General features: G+C 37.9%; 1 protein-coding gene across 2 annotated transcripts; it reads right to left on the reverse strand.

The window, feature by feature from the left end:
* Nucleotides 1-460: 460 nt before the first annotated feature.
* On the reverse strand, nt 461-15,556 carry LOC141906827 (macrophage mannose receptor 1-like). Of its 2 annotated transcripts, none has more exons than XM_074796241.1 (42): nt 15,351-15,556; nt 13,344-13,498; nt 13,032-13,189; nt 12,689-12,816; nt 12,509-12,608; nt 12,098-12,230; nt 11,906-11,967; nt 11,658-11,773; nt 11,284-11,419; nt 11,127-11,215; nt 10,369-10,482; nt 10,154-10,255; nt 9,883-10,047; nt 9,501-9,592; nt 9,100-9,247; nt 8,941-8,982; nt 8,571-8,732; nt 8,355-8,480; nt 8,100-8,267; nt 7,840-8,022; nt 7,605-7,750; nt 7,399-7,524; nt 7,057-7,175; nt 6,767-6,927; nt 6,476-6,672; nt 6,195-6,328; nt 5,198-5,250; nt 4,851-5,018; nt 4,717-4,761; nt 4,397-4,587; nt 4,253-4,320; nt 4,065-4,162; nt 3,303-3,437; nt 3,096-3,212; nt 2,716-2,876; nt 2,538-2,637; nt 2,150-2,400; nt 1,897-2,068; nt 1,514-1,768; nt 1,220-1,399; nt 1,009-1,125; nt 461-916 (listed from the first exon to the last, which is right to left on the reverse strand). In XM_074796241.1, the coding sequence occupies exons 1-42, from the start codon at nt 15,397-15,399 to the stop codon at nt 660-662; spliced, it is 5,679 nt and encodes a 1,892-aa protein (XP_074652342.1). In that variant the 5' UTR covers nt 15,400-15,556; the 3' UTR covers nt 461-659. The 2 variants fall into 2 exon arrangements, with proteins under 2 accessions (XP_074652342.1, XP_074652341.1); XM_074796240.1 differs by having other exon boundaries at nt 8,571-8,741.
* Between the last annotated feature and the right edge of the window lie 1,091 nt (nt 15,557-16,647).

Genomic DNA, 16,647 nt, shown 5'->3' on the forward strand with positions numbered 1-16,647 from the left:
GGCGGATTCCAGTTGATGTAGTACAAATGTCGGTAGATGTAATTATTGAGGGTCACGTGACACGATGCGAGAAAGTAATATTTCGTAATATTTCCTATATTTAAAATATCTTTATTCACATTTAATATATTATATATACATATATAAAATATCGTTATTACGGGTACGAAACACAAATTTATTTGACGAAGAATATGGTTATTCTAACGTACGCTAACGACTGTAAAATCGTCGTGCTCAACGATTTGTTTATTTTCATAGATATATATATATATATATATATATATATATATATATATATATATATATATATATATATATATATATATATATATATATATATATATATATATATATATATATATATATATAATATATATATATATATCTATATATATATATATATATATATATATATATATATATATATATATATATATATATATACATATTTATTTATTATGATAGAATAAATCGACGAAATATCGTATTTTGTGTTTAAAAAAAATAATATATATTTTCGTAGCAGGGTGTTTATATTAACACATATCTGATACATTATTTACAACCCTATAAACGGGTTCTTTAGCAGTACATCTTTTTTGTATATACAAGTAAACTGAAGACAATAGTTTTTCGATGGTCGACCAAAAATCGAACTACGTTGTTGAATCAATGCCTGCGCTTAAATATCCTAAATTTAGCATCCCTCGGTCGTCCATAGCTGGCGGTTGTTCAACTTGCGTCAAGTCGACAGTGTCTTCCGTTCTGCTATAGAGGGCGTTGTTGAACCCCACCGCGTCCGGGCCGGCAATTTGTCGGCGCCGTAAGAAGATGACAATACCGACAATAACCGCTACTAGCATTATCATACCAACACAAATTCCGACGATCATTCCGGTTTCTTTCCTCACGTCTGTAGTAAAGAGAAATAATGTCAAGGGTGTAAACGAGTACATATCATACTAAACAGACCCTTCGACAAAGAACAAATTTGATTTTCTATACCTTGTGTTTGGCCACCGGCAACTGGTCCGTTAGTGGGCCCAACAGTGGCTCGTTTGGTGGTAGTTTTGATAGGTTTTGGCGTTGTAGCTTTCGTAACGGGGGTTGGCAGAGAAGTAACTGAAATGATACGCGTTTAGTACATTTAAAAAAAAAAGAATAGTACAAGCATACGCACGATAATGGAACAAAATATAAATGTTTAACCACGCACGTTGGATTGCCGGCTTTTGACATATGTAAAGTCGATAGGTTGTACACGATTCAGGGTACCATTGACCACTGCTCTGAGCCATAGATCCACATGCCTTGCTCGAACTCTGTGATTTATTGGGCTCGCCACTAGCCCAGTTTTTATAGTCGATTTTCGTATCATCCAGCCATGTCCAAGGCCCTATTAAAAATAATAGTGATGCCGTATAGTAAACGATGTGATAAAGCATTTCAAAACTGATCACTCGTTTCCTTAGTGGTTTACTAACTCAAAAGCTGCACCATACATACGTACCGTCTTTCTCTTTGGCCAAGCCGATCCAATAATTGTAGGACCGTTTGACTGATTTGAAAACATTCACGAAGAAATTCGTCACTTCCTGTGAATGAATGGATGCTAGTTCGGCTCCGTGATTCATTTGACACAGAAAACTAGCATACGCTATCGCCTTAGTACTCGAGTTGGAAAAATAATAACACATGTTGTTATGGTAAATCCAGGGATATTTACAGCGATCCGGGTGTACAGGTGCAACTGACGGTTTAGTGGCTGAAAATTATGAAACAGAACTTTGTGATGATGAAAAATCTACATGGTTATGAACGCACAAATCAGACTGAAAGTAAACTCTACCGAATTCATAATGACAATACGTTGATCAACGAAGCTTTTCTTACCTTCGGTCGTTTTACAAACGAATGGAAATTTCTGATTACAATCCGTTTTGTTCCATTTGCCGTTGGCCATCATTGACACGCACTTCCAGTCCGTCCTCGAAGACGGTTCGTTCGTACCCCAGTTCTTGTAGATGAACGGCCATCCGTCTATCCACCCAAGCCTATCGAGACCCTGAACGACCAATAAACATCGGTTAGTTGTTAGTCAACATTCGATGTAACGAAGCAGGTGAAATATACATGTAAATATTACCATCCTAGCGTTCAATCCGATCCAGAAGCTCGTGACGTTCATTATTTCTGATATATAATGAACGTAGGTTTGTTCGAATTGATCAGTGATCGAAACTAACTCCGCCTTCGGGGCTTCTTTATCCGAGCAATGACGATTGGCTTGTTCCCAGTTCATCTTTTGGACGATTACCTTGTAGCAACTTTGACGATAGCGGCTGTACCCGTTTTTACACGTCGATGATGTCGGTTTAGGTGTCGGTAAGCTGGGGTCTGTAATTGGAATTCATGCAATAGATTCTAGGTGAAGAAGGCCCAGATAGAGTCCAGTAATGGTGGACTCAAGTAACACGAGATCCTTGGCATTTGCCTAAGAAGAAAGGAGATTTCTATGCGTAAAAATACCATACCCTTTAGACCGGAGCATACAAATCCATTTAAATCGGTACAGGTTTTCAATCGCCAAAGCCCGGCACCCACGGGGGATGAAACCATCTCAGCACATGCATACTGAAATGTTAGTACGAGTGCAATGTATGAACAAGCCCAACGTTTCCGAAATATGGACACAAGAACTATGATTCTTACGGTATCATATTTGATTCCGCTTCTGGTTGGCTGCGATTTTTGCCAGTACGTGACCCTCGTTCGTTTATAGTTGATCCAGCTGTACGTGTACTTTTTTCGATTGTCCGACATTCCGATCCAAGCGTTCGCTGTCAAGTTAACCAGTAAGGTCGTCACCAAAGCTGCGAAAACCAAAATTAACATTGTATGATACTTTTAGAAATCAAACTAATGTAGAATACTAAAGACAGTGTTGCTCTGATTTCTGAATGAAGTTAAACGCAACTACGGCTGTTGGTGTTACGGCTATTTATTAATATCCATTATTCACGAAATGAATTACATTAGAAAACTAAGTGATGATTAACGAGATAATGTAGTTCAAGTTGATGGACACTTACATTGTTCATAATCGGATTCTATGACCATTAGATCGTATTTTGTGCCGAAGGTCCCGCATTTTTTTCTCGCATTTGCCCAAGTTTTCAGCTCAGATAAAACCTTGATACATTTATTACCTGCAATCAAAAATACCGTTCTCACATCATTTGATAACAACCCGGCAGGAAGCACCTACTCTTTTTACGTAACGAAGTTTATTCATTTACCTATGGGTACAAAGTCGGTTGGACAGTTCCCGACAATTGGTGGTTCAGTCGGTGGTAGGATGGTGGCGAAGCTGTCGTTGGTTTTTTTACAAATGAAATTTCCAGTGTACGTACAAGATGCAGTACTCCAAACACCTGCGAATTTGAAAAAGTAACAAAAATCTTATCAACCAGATGAAAGATAAGAACTAGAATCCATTTGAGATTAGAGAACGATAATCTATCTCTAGGCCTTTTTGAACACTTAAAGTACGGATCCACCCTCCGCAATTCCTCCGAAAGTTCTCAAATAATTCTGTTGTTATTTCCATCTTTGATCTAATGATTTAGATTTCTTAATTTAATGATGCAAAAATATAGTGATCTTTGTTTCTCCATTCGTTTCAATTCTATTCATCACATTTTCACTCCTTTTTCTATTTTTCCGCAGTCCAGCCAAGATTTCATGTGGAAAATAGTCGGCTTGTGATTGAATCTCATAAAGATAAATGGTATGTTCAAGTTTAATCCACGTATATAAAACATATGATATAATACAATATATGTTATCTATTCCTGTGACTCTATTGTAAATTTTGTTTACGAAATAAATATATATATATATATTACAAGTATAAGAAATTTCCATTTCAAAACTCCTGATATGGGAAAAATCTTTTTTTTCTCTATCTTGTTTATTTTCTCTTCGCCCTCCCATGTTTCTATAAAAATCCCAGGCCTTATGAGACTCGAGTGTATGGACCAGAATAGGCAAACGGTTACCTAACGTTTTGCTCATGCGGACGCATTGGCTGCTTGACGTAGAACTGGGTTGTCGTCTGTCCCAATTAGTATAAAGTAACGGCAGTTTATCACTCCATCTGAAACGGAAACAGCTCAGTTACAGCATATCTAAATTTCATTTTCTCTGACATCTCTGAAATCATATTTGTCCATAAGATAAAACATACCTTCCCGGTCCATCCCTGTACGAGAGTCCAACCCAATATTTACTGCTTCCGCTGGTTAATTTGCCAATCTACAAAGTAACGGTTGATTTAAGATTAGAAGTTCAAAAAGAAACATAATCCGGAGTAGTTTCGCCGAATACAGACCATGCCCAAAACAAAGTTCAATTCAGTCTGTGAATCGATGCTGGTTAGATGACCGCCATAACCATTACATAAATCTTCAGCCTTAGTCCAGGTGGTACGCCGGCTACTTCCATACGACGTCGTCGCATAATAGCACATACCATCGAAATGAATCCATTTTACGGATGCGTCCTTGCTGTGGCAAGTAGGAGCTATAAATTTACGAAACATATTTGTATATCTGTTTGGAAATTAGCAATTAGTTTTGTCGATACTTTGATCATCATTGATCATAAAAAAGGAAATGTATGTGATTGATTCCTCAAAATGATAAAACCTACACGTGTCACCCGTTGGCGGTACTTGTGTAACTGGCGGCTTGGTTCCTATAAAAAAAGACAGATAGCCGTCGAGATATTAATTGCAATATAGGCCTAATGACTTTGTATTTAACGACTGTGTATGATGTATTTACCAGGAGCGACACCACAGATGTAATAGCGAGATGTGTGACAGTTGATATCATTCCATTTCATACTGTTTCCGTACATTTCTAAGCATTCTTCTTGATTGTTAAAACTGTTTGGTTCACCGCTTTGCCAGTTCGTATAATCCCAACTCGAACCATCGCTCCACTGCCACGCTAAAAATTGATTCTAATATACTGCAGAAACTTGCTGTAAATTGATATATGCTGTATGTAAAGTATTGGGTCGTCTTGAATATCTGATTGATCAAAGAAGACTGACGACTTTCCCCCGAAATCCTGTTCAGCTGCATAAAAACTTGCTATAACCGAAGCAGAAGTTATCTTTTACTTACTATTATTGAATTGGGGATCTTTGGAGTTTCCTCCAATCCAATAGTTACTGCCCCTGAAAATAAGTTATTAGTTATTAGAACCCATTGTACCATTTGCTCTATGGGTACTGTTTAGTGCATTTAATTGTTAGCGTTATGGTTTGTACTCTCAGCCTAATCTATGGAAAAGCACTACACTTAACGTATTCATGAGTCACATTAAATTCCATTAAATTAAATCACATGCGATTAATGATTATGATGATACATAAACACTACATACTACTCTAGCAGGCTTTTATTCTGTTGGAAATTTGTAATTGTGCCTTAATAATTCAAAATCATTCAATCAAGATACATCAAAATATCAAAAACCGTTATATACAAAGTAGAATTCAAATTCGACATTCGACCATCTCAACGTTCAGCCCACCTGCAAATAGCTTAATTTTTTAAAATCAAAGCAGCTTCATAACTTACCAACGTAGGCCCAATGTAGAACGAGAAGGTATCTTTTTATGAAATGATGCCAGGTCCCCGCCGTATTTATTTTTGCATATTAATCGAGCTTCGTCATATGTGTAAATGGTGTTTCGTCGCCGAAATGCCTGTAGGGGGAGTAGCGTTAGTGTATTGAAGAAAAGCGAAAGCAATAGATACAAAGTCAATTCAAAATCCACTGAACTAACACCAGGCTCCGATTCCACAGACCAGACTGCTTCCACAATAGGCTTTGAGTAATTTGTAAGATTGTTTCGTTTTATGGTCATACTAGTTTAGTGCGGACTATTCTAAAAGCCTTGACTGTGGAATCGCGGATATGATGGATCCTGTACGACATGATCATGAGATTTACTAATGATATATAATCAACAGTTTGGGTTAATCGAAGAAGAATCAACGCGATTGGTTAATAAAACTGAGAGACAAATAAGCGCAGATACAGCTAAAGTTCTACCATCACCGCTGAGACTGAAGCTAAACTATAGCGCCACCTACAGTGCGAACTGATACTCACGAACTATTTGGAACAAGGTCTCGAAAAAATGTCGTAAACTGCGCATTACCGTGGAGACTGATCAGATGTCCCCCGTAGTTTGAGAAGCAAAAATTCTCTGCGTCATCCCAATTTTGCAGATCGGTAGTGAACGCCTTTGGAAACGATATTCAAACGTTGATTACGAAGGCAATTTTTATGAACGGATATAGAAATTATGTTGGAGCCGACCACATGTTTCGAGACAGCTCATCTCAGATATATTTCTATCCAGAAAAAATCGCGAAAAAATAACTACACACCTTATAACACATGCCGTCGAAATATTTCCATGCTCTTGGGCAGTTTTCTCTGGGGTGTGTTGTAGGTGCTGGCGTAGTGTAATCAGAATCCGGCGCTTCGCAAATGAACGGCGCCGTTTTGGTACACATCCTGTCAGCCCACAGGTTCTGTTTTATCGGTTCCGACTGAATGACGGCGCACATCGGCTTATTCGACCCTATATCAAATACACAGACATTCATCAGTTACGACGTATATATTGTTACCGTATTCCAAGGCTTCCTGCTACATTGATATATATATATACGTACCATCATGAGAGACGTCCCAATAGGTATGCGTTGCACGACTACCATCAGTCCACTTGTATGTATTCGACGTCCAGGAAGTGTATTTTCGGTCGTTCGTGAAACCGATCCAGTACGAAATAACATCGTCTCTGATCAATGATCCGACGAACGTATTCTCCATGCTTGCAAATAGAAAATATAGTATACTTCACAACAACTTCGCAGTGGAATTACTAAGAACAAGGACATCAATACGATTGCATTCCTCATGACGGAAAACCTATTGAATTTTTGATTTCACCGTTTCTTACCGATCTTTGATTTTTACAAGATGACCTCCGTTTTTACGACAGTAACCCTCTGCATCGTTGAAAGTGAATTTGTCCGAATTCACACCATAGCACGATTTGCCCCATTTGTGCCTGTATAACTAGAACATAAATAAGTATATACGTGTATATGGTATTTATATTTACAAAATGGCAATAAATCTTGGAAATAAAAGGACTTTTTCATTGTTTCTACTTGCATCCAATGTTTATGGCTTGATACGAGTATGAACTGATCAACGATATTCTGGCAATTGTCACTTGAAAAAACAATATACGTTTTTCGGTTCAATCAATTACAACTAAAGTTTCATATGAACTGACCATAGCTGGGCATCCTGTTAATGTCGAAGGTGTTGTTTGAATAGATACCAATTGCAATCCTGTCTGGCAAATGTATCCGACATTGGCTGAACTAGAGCTACAATCCCTCACCGAGAAATCACTGTACTAGAATACAAACGGGAAATACGGAAGAATCTCGTCTGATCTAACTATAATTTGAAAGCATCATTTATAATTTTGCTTACTTTCTTCATTACGACACAATTAGGTTCGTCCAAAATGAATTGCGGCTCGTTTGTCATCCACTCGGTGTAGCTTATATCGGAGCCATCCACCCATTGGAAATATTGAGGATCATCCTTAGCGTTAAGTCCGATCCAATATTGAGATCCTTCAGAAATATTTGATATGCTTGTTTCAAATACAGAGGTAATAACGGCTTCTAGGTATTCACTAATTCATGGCATAAATTCAATGTACCTGAACTCATGATGAGGTCTTGAATAAACGTTTTTTTGAACCGATCTTCTATCGTTAGTAGATTACCACCAGATTTCACACATTCAGCCTGTGCCGATTCCCACGTTAATGCTTTGCTGTTGATCTGGATACACTGGTTTTTCGAGTATCTGCTCCAGGCTTTCGGACAACCGAGCATATTACCTGAATAAACAAAAATAAACCAAAATTGGGATAAAATTGAATACACGAGATTCAGGTGTATTGATATTGAAACTAACCCGTCGAGGTGGTGGGAAGTGTGGGTGGTGGAACAGTCGTTTTCGGGACACTTGATGATTTCTTGCATACATATCCTAATTGACTTTCACAATCGAAGATTTTCCACTTAGAAGAAGACGGAGATATGGCTCCGCAACTGTAACCACTTGATTTAATCGAAGGCTGTCCTGAAAAATTCGTCACAAGGTTATTAGAAATTTTTAGTTGTCTGTCCAGAATTTCGTGACATTGTTTTGTAACAAACTATTTCTCACCGGTTTCATAATTAAAGTAAGCCATCGGCGACGAGTTTACCCAAGAGAATTTAAGAAATTGCTTTGAGAACGCCATGTTGTACAGCGCTGTCCACAGCCAAAGATTCGGCAGTCCCCGCATGCGCCCTAAAATTACGAAAACGTAATAATTGCTGGGATAACTTTCTTAACAAATCTACATTCTAAACAATCAGTAAAATCGGCACAAAATGTTACCAGCGATATAGATTTGTTCACTGGGATCCAAAATGGTCAGCAAATCACCACCGGCATTTAAACAATTGCGACGAGCATCGTTCCATTTGGCAGACTGTTGTATGTTGAACTGGTAGCAATATTGCTCGTGGTGTGGGGCTGTCTCCCAGCCACTGCCGCATTCTTTAGACGCTACAAAAGATCATTTTACCTGCTGCATTTTACGATTCCTCTCGTATATCAGCATACAAACTTAAAAGACATCGTGTCGTCTGTTTGCTCATATATTGCGGATCTAGACTTTTCCGTAATGTTTTAACGATATATACGTTTTTTATCCGTCAAGGTATACAATTCATGTCATATTGGAAATATAGTGATAGCGAGGTACCTGTAGTCGTAATAACTGGTGTTGGCAATACGGCAATCCTCACTGAAACAACAATATGTTATTAACATCGATATTGTTATCAACGGTTGATCAGTTCCAACAACAACCAAAAGAAGTGATCTTTCTAGAATTAGTGCTAAGAGTTTTCACTTCACTTACCAGCCGGTTTTTCACAGATGAAACCGACTTTCTCAGTACAATTCAAGTGATTCCAACGACCAATTTTACTACCGGGCCCGAATACATCAACGCAGTTCTCATCATCGGGCACATTTTGTTCATTGTCGTCCCAGTTTGTATAGACCGCCTGAAAAGTGTTTTCAGTGCAGTGATGATGTAAAATTACATGTAAAATTCATTGCCATTTTTATTTTCAGAAAAAATCAGGGAAGAAACAAGGTTTCTCTTGTCCCACTGGATAATTGTGACGCTTATATCATATAAGTTAGGGTAGTTTTGAAGGGAATGAATTCATCATTTGAAGATATGATTGTAATTCCTACACCATTTCGGAATCAAAGAATTAGATCTACTGTTAACGTAAAAGCATAATGGATTACCGCTTGTTCTTCGTAATTCCAAGTCCATATCTGATTTCCTTGATCATCTTCTATCCTATGCAAACCGATCCACATAGGAGATGGAATCTTGGCTGAAAAAAATTACCATGTTAAGTTTAAGAGCTCCATTTCGAAGCCATCAGCGCACGTCAGAAAATACACTACTCCCTTCAAAATTCAACGTGCAGGGCGCCTAACAAAAATGTTAGAGAAGATATTATTAACCATTACGTTCGTAAGATATTTTCCACTTTTTTTAGATTCAAAGAGAGTTCGAAAGGCTTTTCACGGGAACAGGAAAATAAATGCATGTTTAATTGGCACTGTGATGACACGATCGCCGGCAAACTCCACCAGATTTATTTGGATCTATTTCGGTTACCTGCAATGAAAGTCATCGTATCTTCGTTTCGAATAGTCGCCAGTCTGGATCCGCGCTTCTGACAAAAACGCTGCGCTTGTGATTGCGTTACTGATGTCGTGTTGAATAGAAAACAGGCGGCATGGTCCGGGAAAACTTCCCAGCCAGAATCGCACGAATATTCGACTGCAAGAACATTTATGCAAGACAAATATGAAACCCTAATGAGCGGCTTGCATGATAAAGTTGTGTTAAAACTTGCTCGTAACGGCTCCGAAAGATAGTCACTTACGTGGTGGTGTGGGTTTATACACAGGAGATTTGTAAGATGGAATCTGACAGACGAACGGTTGACTGACGTAACAGTCCGGTCTCAGTGACCAGCCACCATTATCTGCAGAAAAATGTAAAGGGGAAAAGAGGAATGGCGGATATTCTGAACATGGCTAGAACTAAATCAACGCAAAATCATTGAAAATTCACATCGACATGCTATATGTTACATACCGATATCCATTTGACCACAAAGGTCATTAGATACATAAGCCGGTTGTCCATCTAACCAAAACGTTGCTGCAAGGGGACTACCGTCAACCCATTGAGCCTTACCATTTACATTTGCTAAACAAGGAGGAGGTTTTTTAGCATGCATTAAGATACATACATATATACATTCATACATATATACATCAAAAAGAAGGCTATAACTTGGTATAAGTGATTTCAGGTAATGAAATGACAATCAGATAGGGGTGACATGCAGACTTGCACGATATCGGTACACACTTGATCTCAAGTGAGAGATTGATTACATGTATAAAGCAGTCAAGGATGTGTCGCTGAGATAAGAATGCCGCGATCATTGCAAATCACTTTCAATTCTCCGATGTCATAATGTTGGGTCACAAAGGAAATTGGATAACATGCATAGCACATTCACAGTCGGTTTTGCATGCAAATGCAAGATCACATAAAGATTTTATTTACGCTGAATAGACATTTGGCCACAGCCGATTGTATTTTTGTTTATGCTCATAAGCCAATTGGTGTAGGTAATGTTCGTTCCCTGAACCCATGTTAGCTCGCTGTCTGGTTCATCCTCTGGTGTATGAGAAAGAGATATCATCAACTCGATTTGTAACATTTGTAACACTTATTTTGGTCAAGATTCCTCTCAAAAATGACGTTTGGAACTGGTCAACAGGGCTCTATGTATGGATTTGTATGGTTAAGTTACCTCGAGGCCGTTAAAATGGTATACTTACTATGTATGCCCAGCCAGATATCAGTATACCTCACACTGTCCCCAATACGGTTTAGTATGTTGTTAATTATGAACTTCTGTTGGTCATTGCTGGAAATACAAATAATCATGAGACAATTGCGTCCGCGATCGTTGTTAGAATTAGAAATGATACTTACGATTTGATAATCAGATGGTCAGCGTTGCGGTCCTTGCAAAATGTATGCGCGTCCGACCAGGAGGCAAGTTCGCCTGTTGTAGCGTGCAGCATGTAGCACTGGTCTTTATAGGTTTGCCAGCCATCATCACAAGCCCCTGAAACAATAAAACATAGAATTGGTTAGTATTTAAGAACCGATTCGCCATATAGTAACAAAATATATTTCGATTATTATCTCAATATTATTTTGAAATGTATTAAAACATAGATGAATCTTGGTTGGTTTTAAGATTTGGAAGGCTATTTCTTAAAAGGTTATCCACTAGTATTTATCTGATATATGTGAAACAGGTAAATAGATAATGAAAGAAATTCAAATGGCATTTCCCCTACCTAAACTCTTCTGGCAGATGAATCTATTGAATGCCGAGCACTCTGATGTAACCCACGTCTTGTTTTCATTGCTAGCGTCACTTGTCAGATATACGCAATTCTTCGTTTTATCGGTTCTGAAAAATCATATATATATACAACAGTGCTAAATGACAGAATTCATGGGACCTATTCAGTATGATCCTCATTTACGCAGTCAGTGTCTAAACCGTATCTATAATACGTCCATGATCTATCTAAGCACATACCCTGGCTGACCATCTATCCAGTAGACGTTAGTATTATCCAATGACTCTCCTGACACCCAGACCTGTTGTAACCAATATGCGTATAAAGTAGCACATGATAGCTGCATAATGGAGGGTATCCGAAATATGGCAGAATGTGGAAAAACTTTCGCAATAAGCGTTGTATCATTTAGGGTGGTTGGTCGTCTTTACCTTTGAAGTACTTGTATAATTCAAACCAATCCAAACGTTGGAATTGCTTCCATAAACAATATCGTGAACGGCCGTTTCGTCATTGTAGTTTAATATTGACACCAGGTTTGCGTTTTCCGTTTGACATTGAGCCCTGGAAAAATAGGGATTATTTCTAATTCAATTTCTGCGGTTCAAGTTCCAGTACCAAAATCATGTATGTTATTTACATTTTCAAAACATAAGAAATTGTTTCGTTATTGCTGAAAAACAGATTTTCAATCCGTGCTTAAGTTGTTATCATACACGGTGTTTTAGCATTACGTAACTACTTTAATTTCTGTGTTAAGATATGGCCAGTTTCGTTAATTTTTTGGCACTCTGATCTGCCGAGTGATTTGGTTTTGAGAGTCGAACTCATTCATCACTTACTTTGCCGAATCCCAAGTACCCTTTGATTCCATTGAATATTTGTAGCAGCGATCGTCGTAAATCTGCCAACCGTTCGCAAAGTCGCAGTGTTTTGGGGCATCTGCAAACGAACGAAGCGTACACTGAATATACAGTTCAATGTGAAAACAGTGCAATCAATTTCAGAAAAGACGTACGTACTTTTCTTCCGCTTGCAGATGTAAGAGAAACCATTGTCACAATTGTTATCGTTCAGTTTCCCGTTTTGATCGATTTCTCCGCAATACTCGTTGTTGTTGTGATTATTGGGTTCATTCACTTGCCACATCCTGCGAAGGCATCATCAATTCAAACAATTAATCAACGATTACAATGCTCAGTTGATAGAACACGTTTTCAACCTTGGCCTTCAAGTTTTAACTTTTGGAAGGCATTAATCGATTATCATCCGAAGCATATATGCTCTGGAGATAAAAGAAAATAAGATAAGGTCTGATCATTCAGTATTCATATTATGTTATATGTAGCCATTTAGGGGATTTACCCATTTGGGTCTTTGCCGTTCTGTCCTATAATGCTCATATCAGTGGAGCCGGTTGACCAGACGAATGTTTGGCTTTTACTAGGATCATGCAGTCCCGTCCACCATCCTGCCACGTTATATTTTGTGTAATAGTTTTGTATCTGCTGCGGCAACCAATTCTAAAAAATAAGGTGTGCAAGTGATTTGGAAAACGACATTATTTCAAAGTTTATAACCCATCAAACAGCATTGTCGCACTGAACTGAAATAATATATACTTATACAACTGACGCGTGAAAATGTTTATAGATGGCGATTGATTGAATAACAGACCTTTTCAGTTGGATCTGTTATATACAAGAGATCAGCGTCTTGTTTCATACATCGTTGGCGAGCAGATTCCCAAGTGGCTACCTTCCTCCTAAACAAGTAGCAGTTGTCGCTGTTATCCAACCAACCTCGAGGGCAATCGGACGCACCCGTTATTCCTAAATATAAGAAAATATGTACATTAACTCCTATTTGTGATTTCGAATATTAGATTGAATGTAAGAATGGTCATTGTCCTTCTAACGACCATAGTTTAAATGACATGATAACGGAATTAAATGTTGCATTCCGTTTCCGCGAAATTCTTTTTAAGTTTAACAGTTGCGAATAGTGTGGCCTCATAAGATAATGTTAAGTATATCCGTTCGTCCTCAGTGGATTTTCCGTTCGTACTGTGTATGTACATGGTGATTTTATCAACGTCGTATCAGTCAAGTAGAAAGGGGCCTGGACGTGTTGAAGCTTCGGTTCATATATGCAAGCTATACGGATTTTTTGCGTAGATAAGTATCGTTACAGTACTGAATGATATGTTACTTTTTTCTTCTGCCTCAATTCACCAAGCAGGCCAGAATACCTCTATGTTCATGAAGTGAAGGACTAGTGTACAACAAGCGTGTTGGCCTCGCCCGTGACTATGGAACTGGATTAAAATAGTTTGCTTCAAAGGTTGAGAGCTAGCGAGCTTGGGCTCCAGTGCCTATCCCTCCTAGAGCGCGAGGCTCGTCGCTCATCTGTCGATTCTCGCGAGCGACTAGTGGCACGATTTCAATTACGCACACGTCGTCGTCACTCATAAACGAAACCGGGACGCGATGAACAGAAATTTAAAAAAAACACCACTGGAATGAACTAGAGAAAGATTACCGGAAATTATCTAAGCCTGTAAGAATTCCTATGCGTCATATATATGTCGCTTATAAACAGACAGAAAATATAAACAGGTCACACTGATCATTTTACTGAACACACATCATCTTTCCTAGATCCGGTATAACATATTACTGGAAAGCCAAAATAAATGACTATTCGCGCTTTTCACAAAGAAGTAAATGGTCGTAGAGCGTCGTATAGGTCACTGTCAAATTACAAACACTTCCAGGAATTGATGAAGCCTTTCTTATTAATTACTTTTAAATCAGCGTCTTACGTCCGTTGTAACGCCATCCTATTAATGTCGCTGCTCTCAATTTATACCAAAATGAATTCATTTTACAAAAAAAAAACAAGAAAATTAACAAAATAAACAAACGACACAAAGCGTCATGTAGACATTACCATTATCATAATTACCACTGCTCTCAATAACGCCAGCATTTTTTTTTTCAAAAAAAAAATTTTGCCCAATCTAACTCAAATTCGATGAAAATATCATTCTTTGTAATGCAAAAATTCTTCATAACGCTTTATATTTTTCATCATCAGTGAAATTTATAAACGACTTGTTTTTCTGTAGTTACGTATGTCGTTTTTACAAATTGTATAGTTGCCTGATTTCGAAATTGTTACGTAAAAACGATCTATTCTAATTTGACGACCAGAGAATTAATGTACGGATACAGTATTACTCTGTGGTGCCTATTTTCATTTTTATTTGTGCTAGTTCATTTTTCACATCGGTGTTTCATTAACCTTCTACATATATCTATATATCTATATAGTCTGATCTGTTCCCGATATTGCGTAGAATTAGGCGACTTGGTTTTGCGGTGCTGTCGCTGTAGTGTAGCTGTCCCGCGCCAGAAATAAAATATTTCAACACCACAATAATGTATATGAAAAAGAATTCGAAACATACGTATCTATCTGTATAAGCTATGACAGTGACATTTTCGTAGTGAATTGAAGCATCACAAAATAACAAATGGCTATTCTAATTTGAGCCGTGTCCAATTTTAACGAGACCCGCTGCCAATGATAATAATCCATTAAGTCGGCCTGTATTTTATGCATCTAATTATAATCCAATTCAGGTAATTTTAATGCAATAATTTGTTGACACACACTTACCAATCACGGAGCATATTGTTATCGCGTACAAAAATAACAAAAACATCATCGCTGCAAAATAATACTTCACACGACGACCTAACTTTCAGTCAAACCGAAAGACTCCGTCGTTGCTGAAACATGTATCCCGTTGTCGGAAACCTCCGGAAATTAGTGGTCTTTTCGATAATCAAAACTGCTAAAAACAGTGGGCGTTTTGAGTTGATACTGTCTGACACCCGATAAGTTAATAATATCGAAATCAGAAATTGACCCTATTCTGCAATATAACGATAAGGAAGTACAATCACTTATGCTATATATGTCTACATCTTGAAGCGTAATCGGGAGTGTAGAGCGACACAGAGGCCTAATCATACCAGTTCATTGCGTTATTTACTTTGATCAATACAATTTTGAGGCGATTTTTCGTTTCGTCGTCTGTGCGCAAATTCATAACGTAGGCCTACTACTATAAGAACTAGTACACGTAATACTAGATACTAGAAATGCGGCAATGCTTGTTGGTTTGTTTATCTTGCTTTATGTCGTTCTGATCCCGATTTCCAAAGACAAACCCTCGGATGCTTCCCACACATGTCAGCAGGATCCGAACCAGCTTCAGCTTGTCACTTGGTGTTGAATACAACAGCATTACGCCTTATCCCACCTACGAGAAATCATCTGAGCTTCTGCGGCCAACGAATACATTCGCTCACTAGACTTATCGCTTATGCAGTAAAAGTGTAAACGCTTTTATTGCGAGAATCAAGGGACGTTTTACAAGTCAAGGATGGATAATAAATGCGTGAGATATTTATGTTATATTGTTTCACTTTTTACCGATTGACTCATGGGGAATTATGTGATGCCGTTCAGGCTGAATGAAGTGAAATGGGTTATGCAAGGGTTATGTGTAGATAGGACTTGTAAGGCGCTGCGAAATAGATTATATTTATTGCCTTTTCCGATAGATGGCGAAATGATATATGCTACATTTAAAACGCATGGTGTATGAATACGATTGAAATCGTTAGTTCATTTATATTCCAATAGACGGCCAAAGTGTGTTTTATACGAACCGTCGCAACATTTTAGAACGAAGTTTAAAATATTTTGTTCACAGGAATACATACAAACACCGAATCTTTATTACAAAACATTCAACATAAATAAATTCACATAAATAATCGAGCGTACAGCCCACGATACAAAATTACAAGATAATTTCTATACGAGGATCTGTTATAACTGGTGATTCGTTCTTCCAGCGTGTAATAACATTTGCTTCACCCTGAAGGGTTCAATAATTGTGCAA

The sequence above is a fragment of the Tubulanus polymorphus genome, chromosome 6 (assembly GCF_964204645.1).
Source record: "Tubulanus polymorphus chromosome 6, tnTubPoly1.2, whole genome shotgun sequence".
Lineage (NCBI taxonomy): Eukaryota > Metazoa > Nemertea > Palaeonemertea > Tubulaniformes > Tubulanidae > Tubulanus > Tubulanus polymorphus.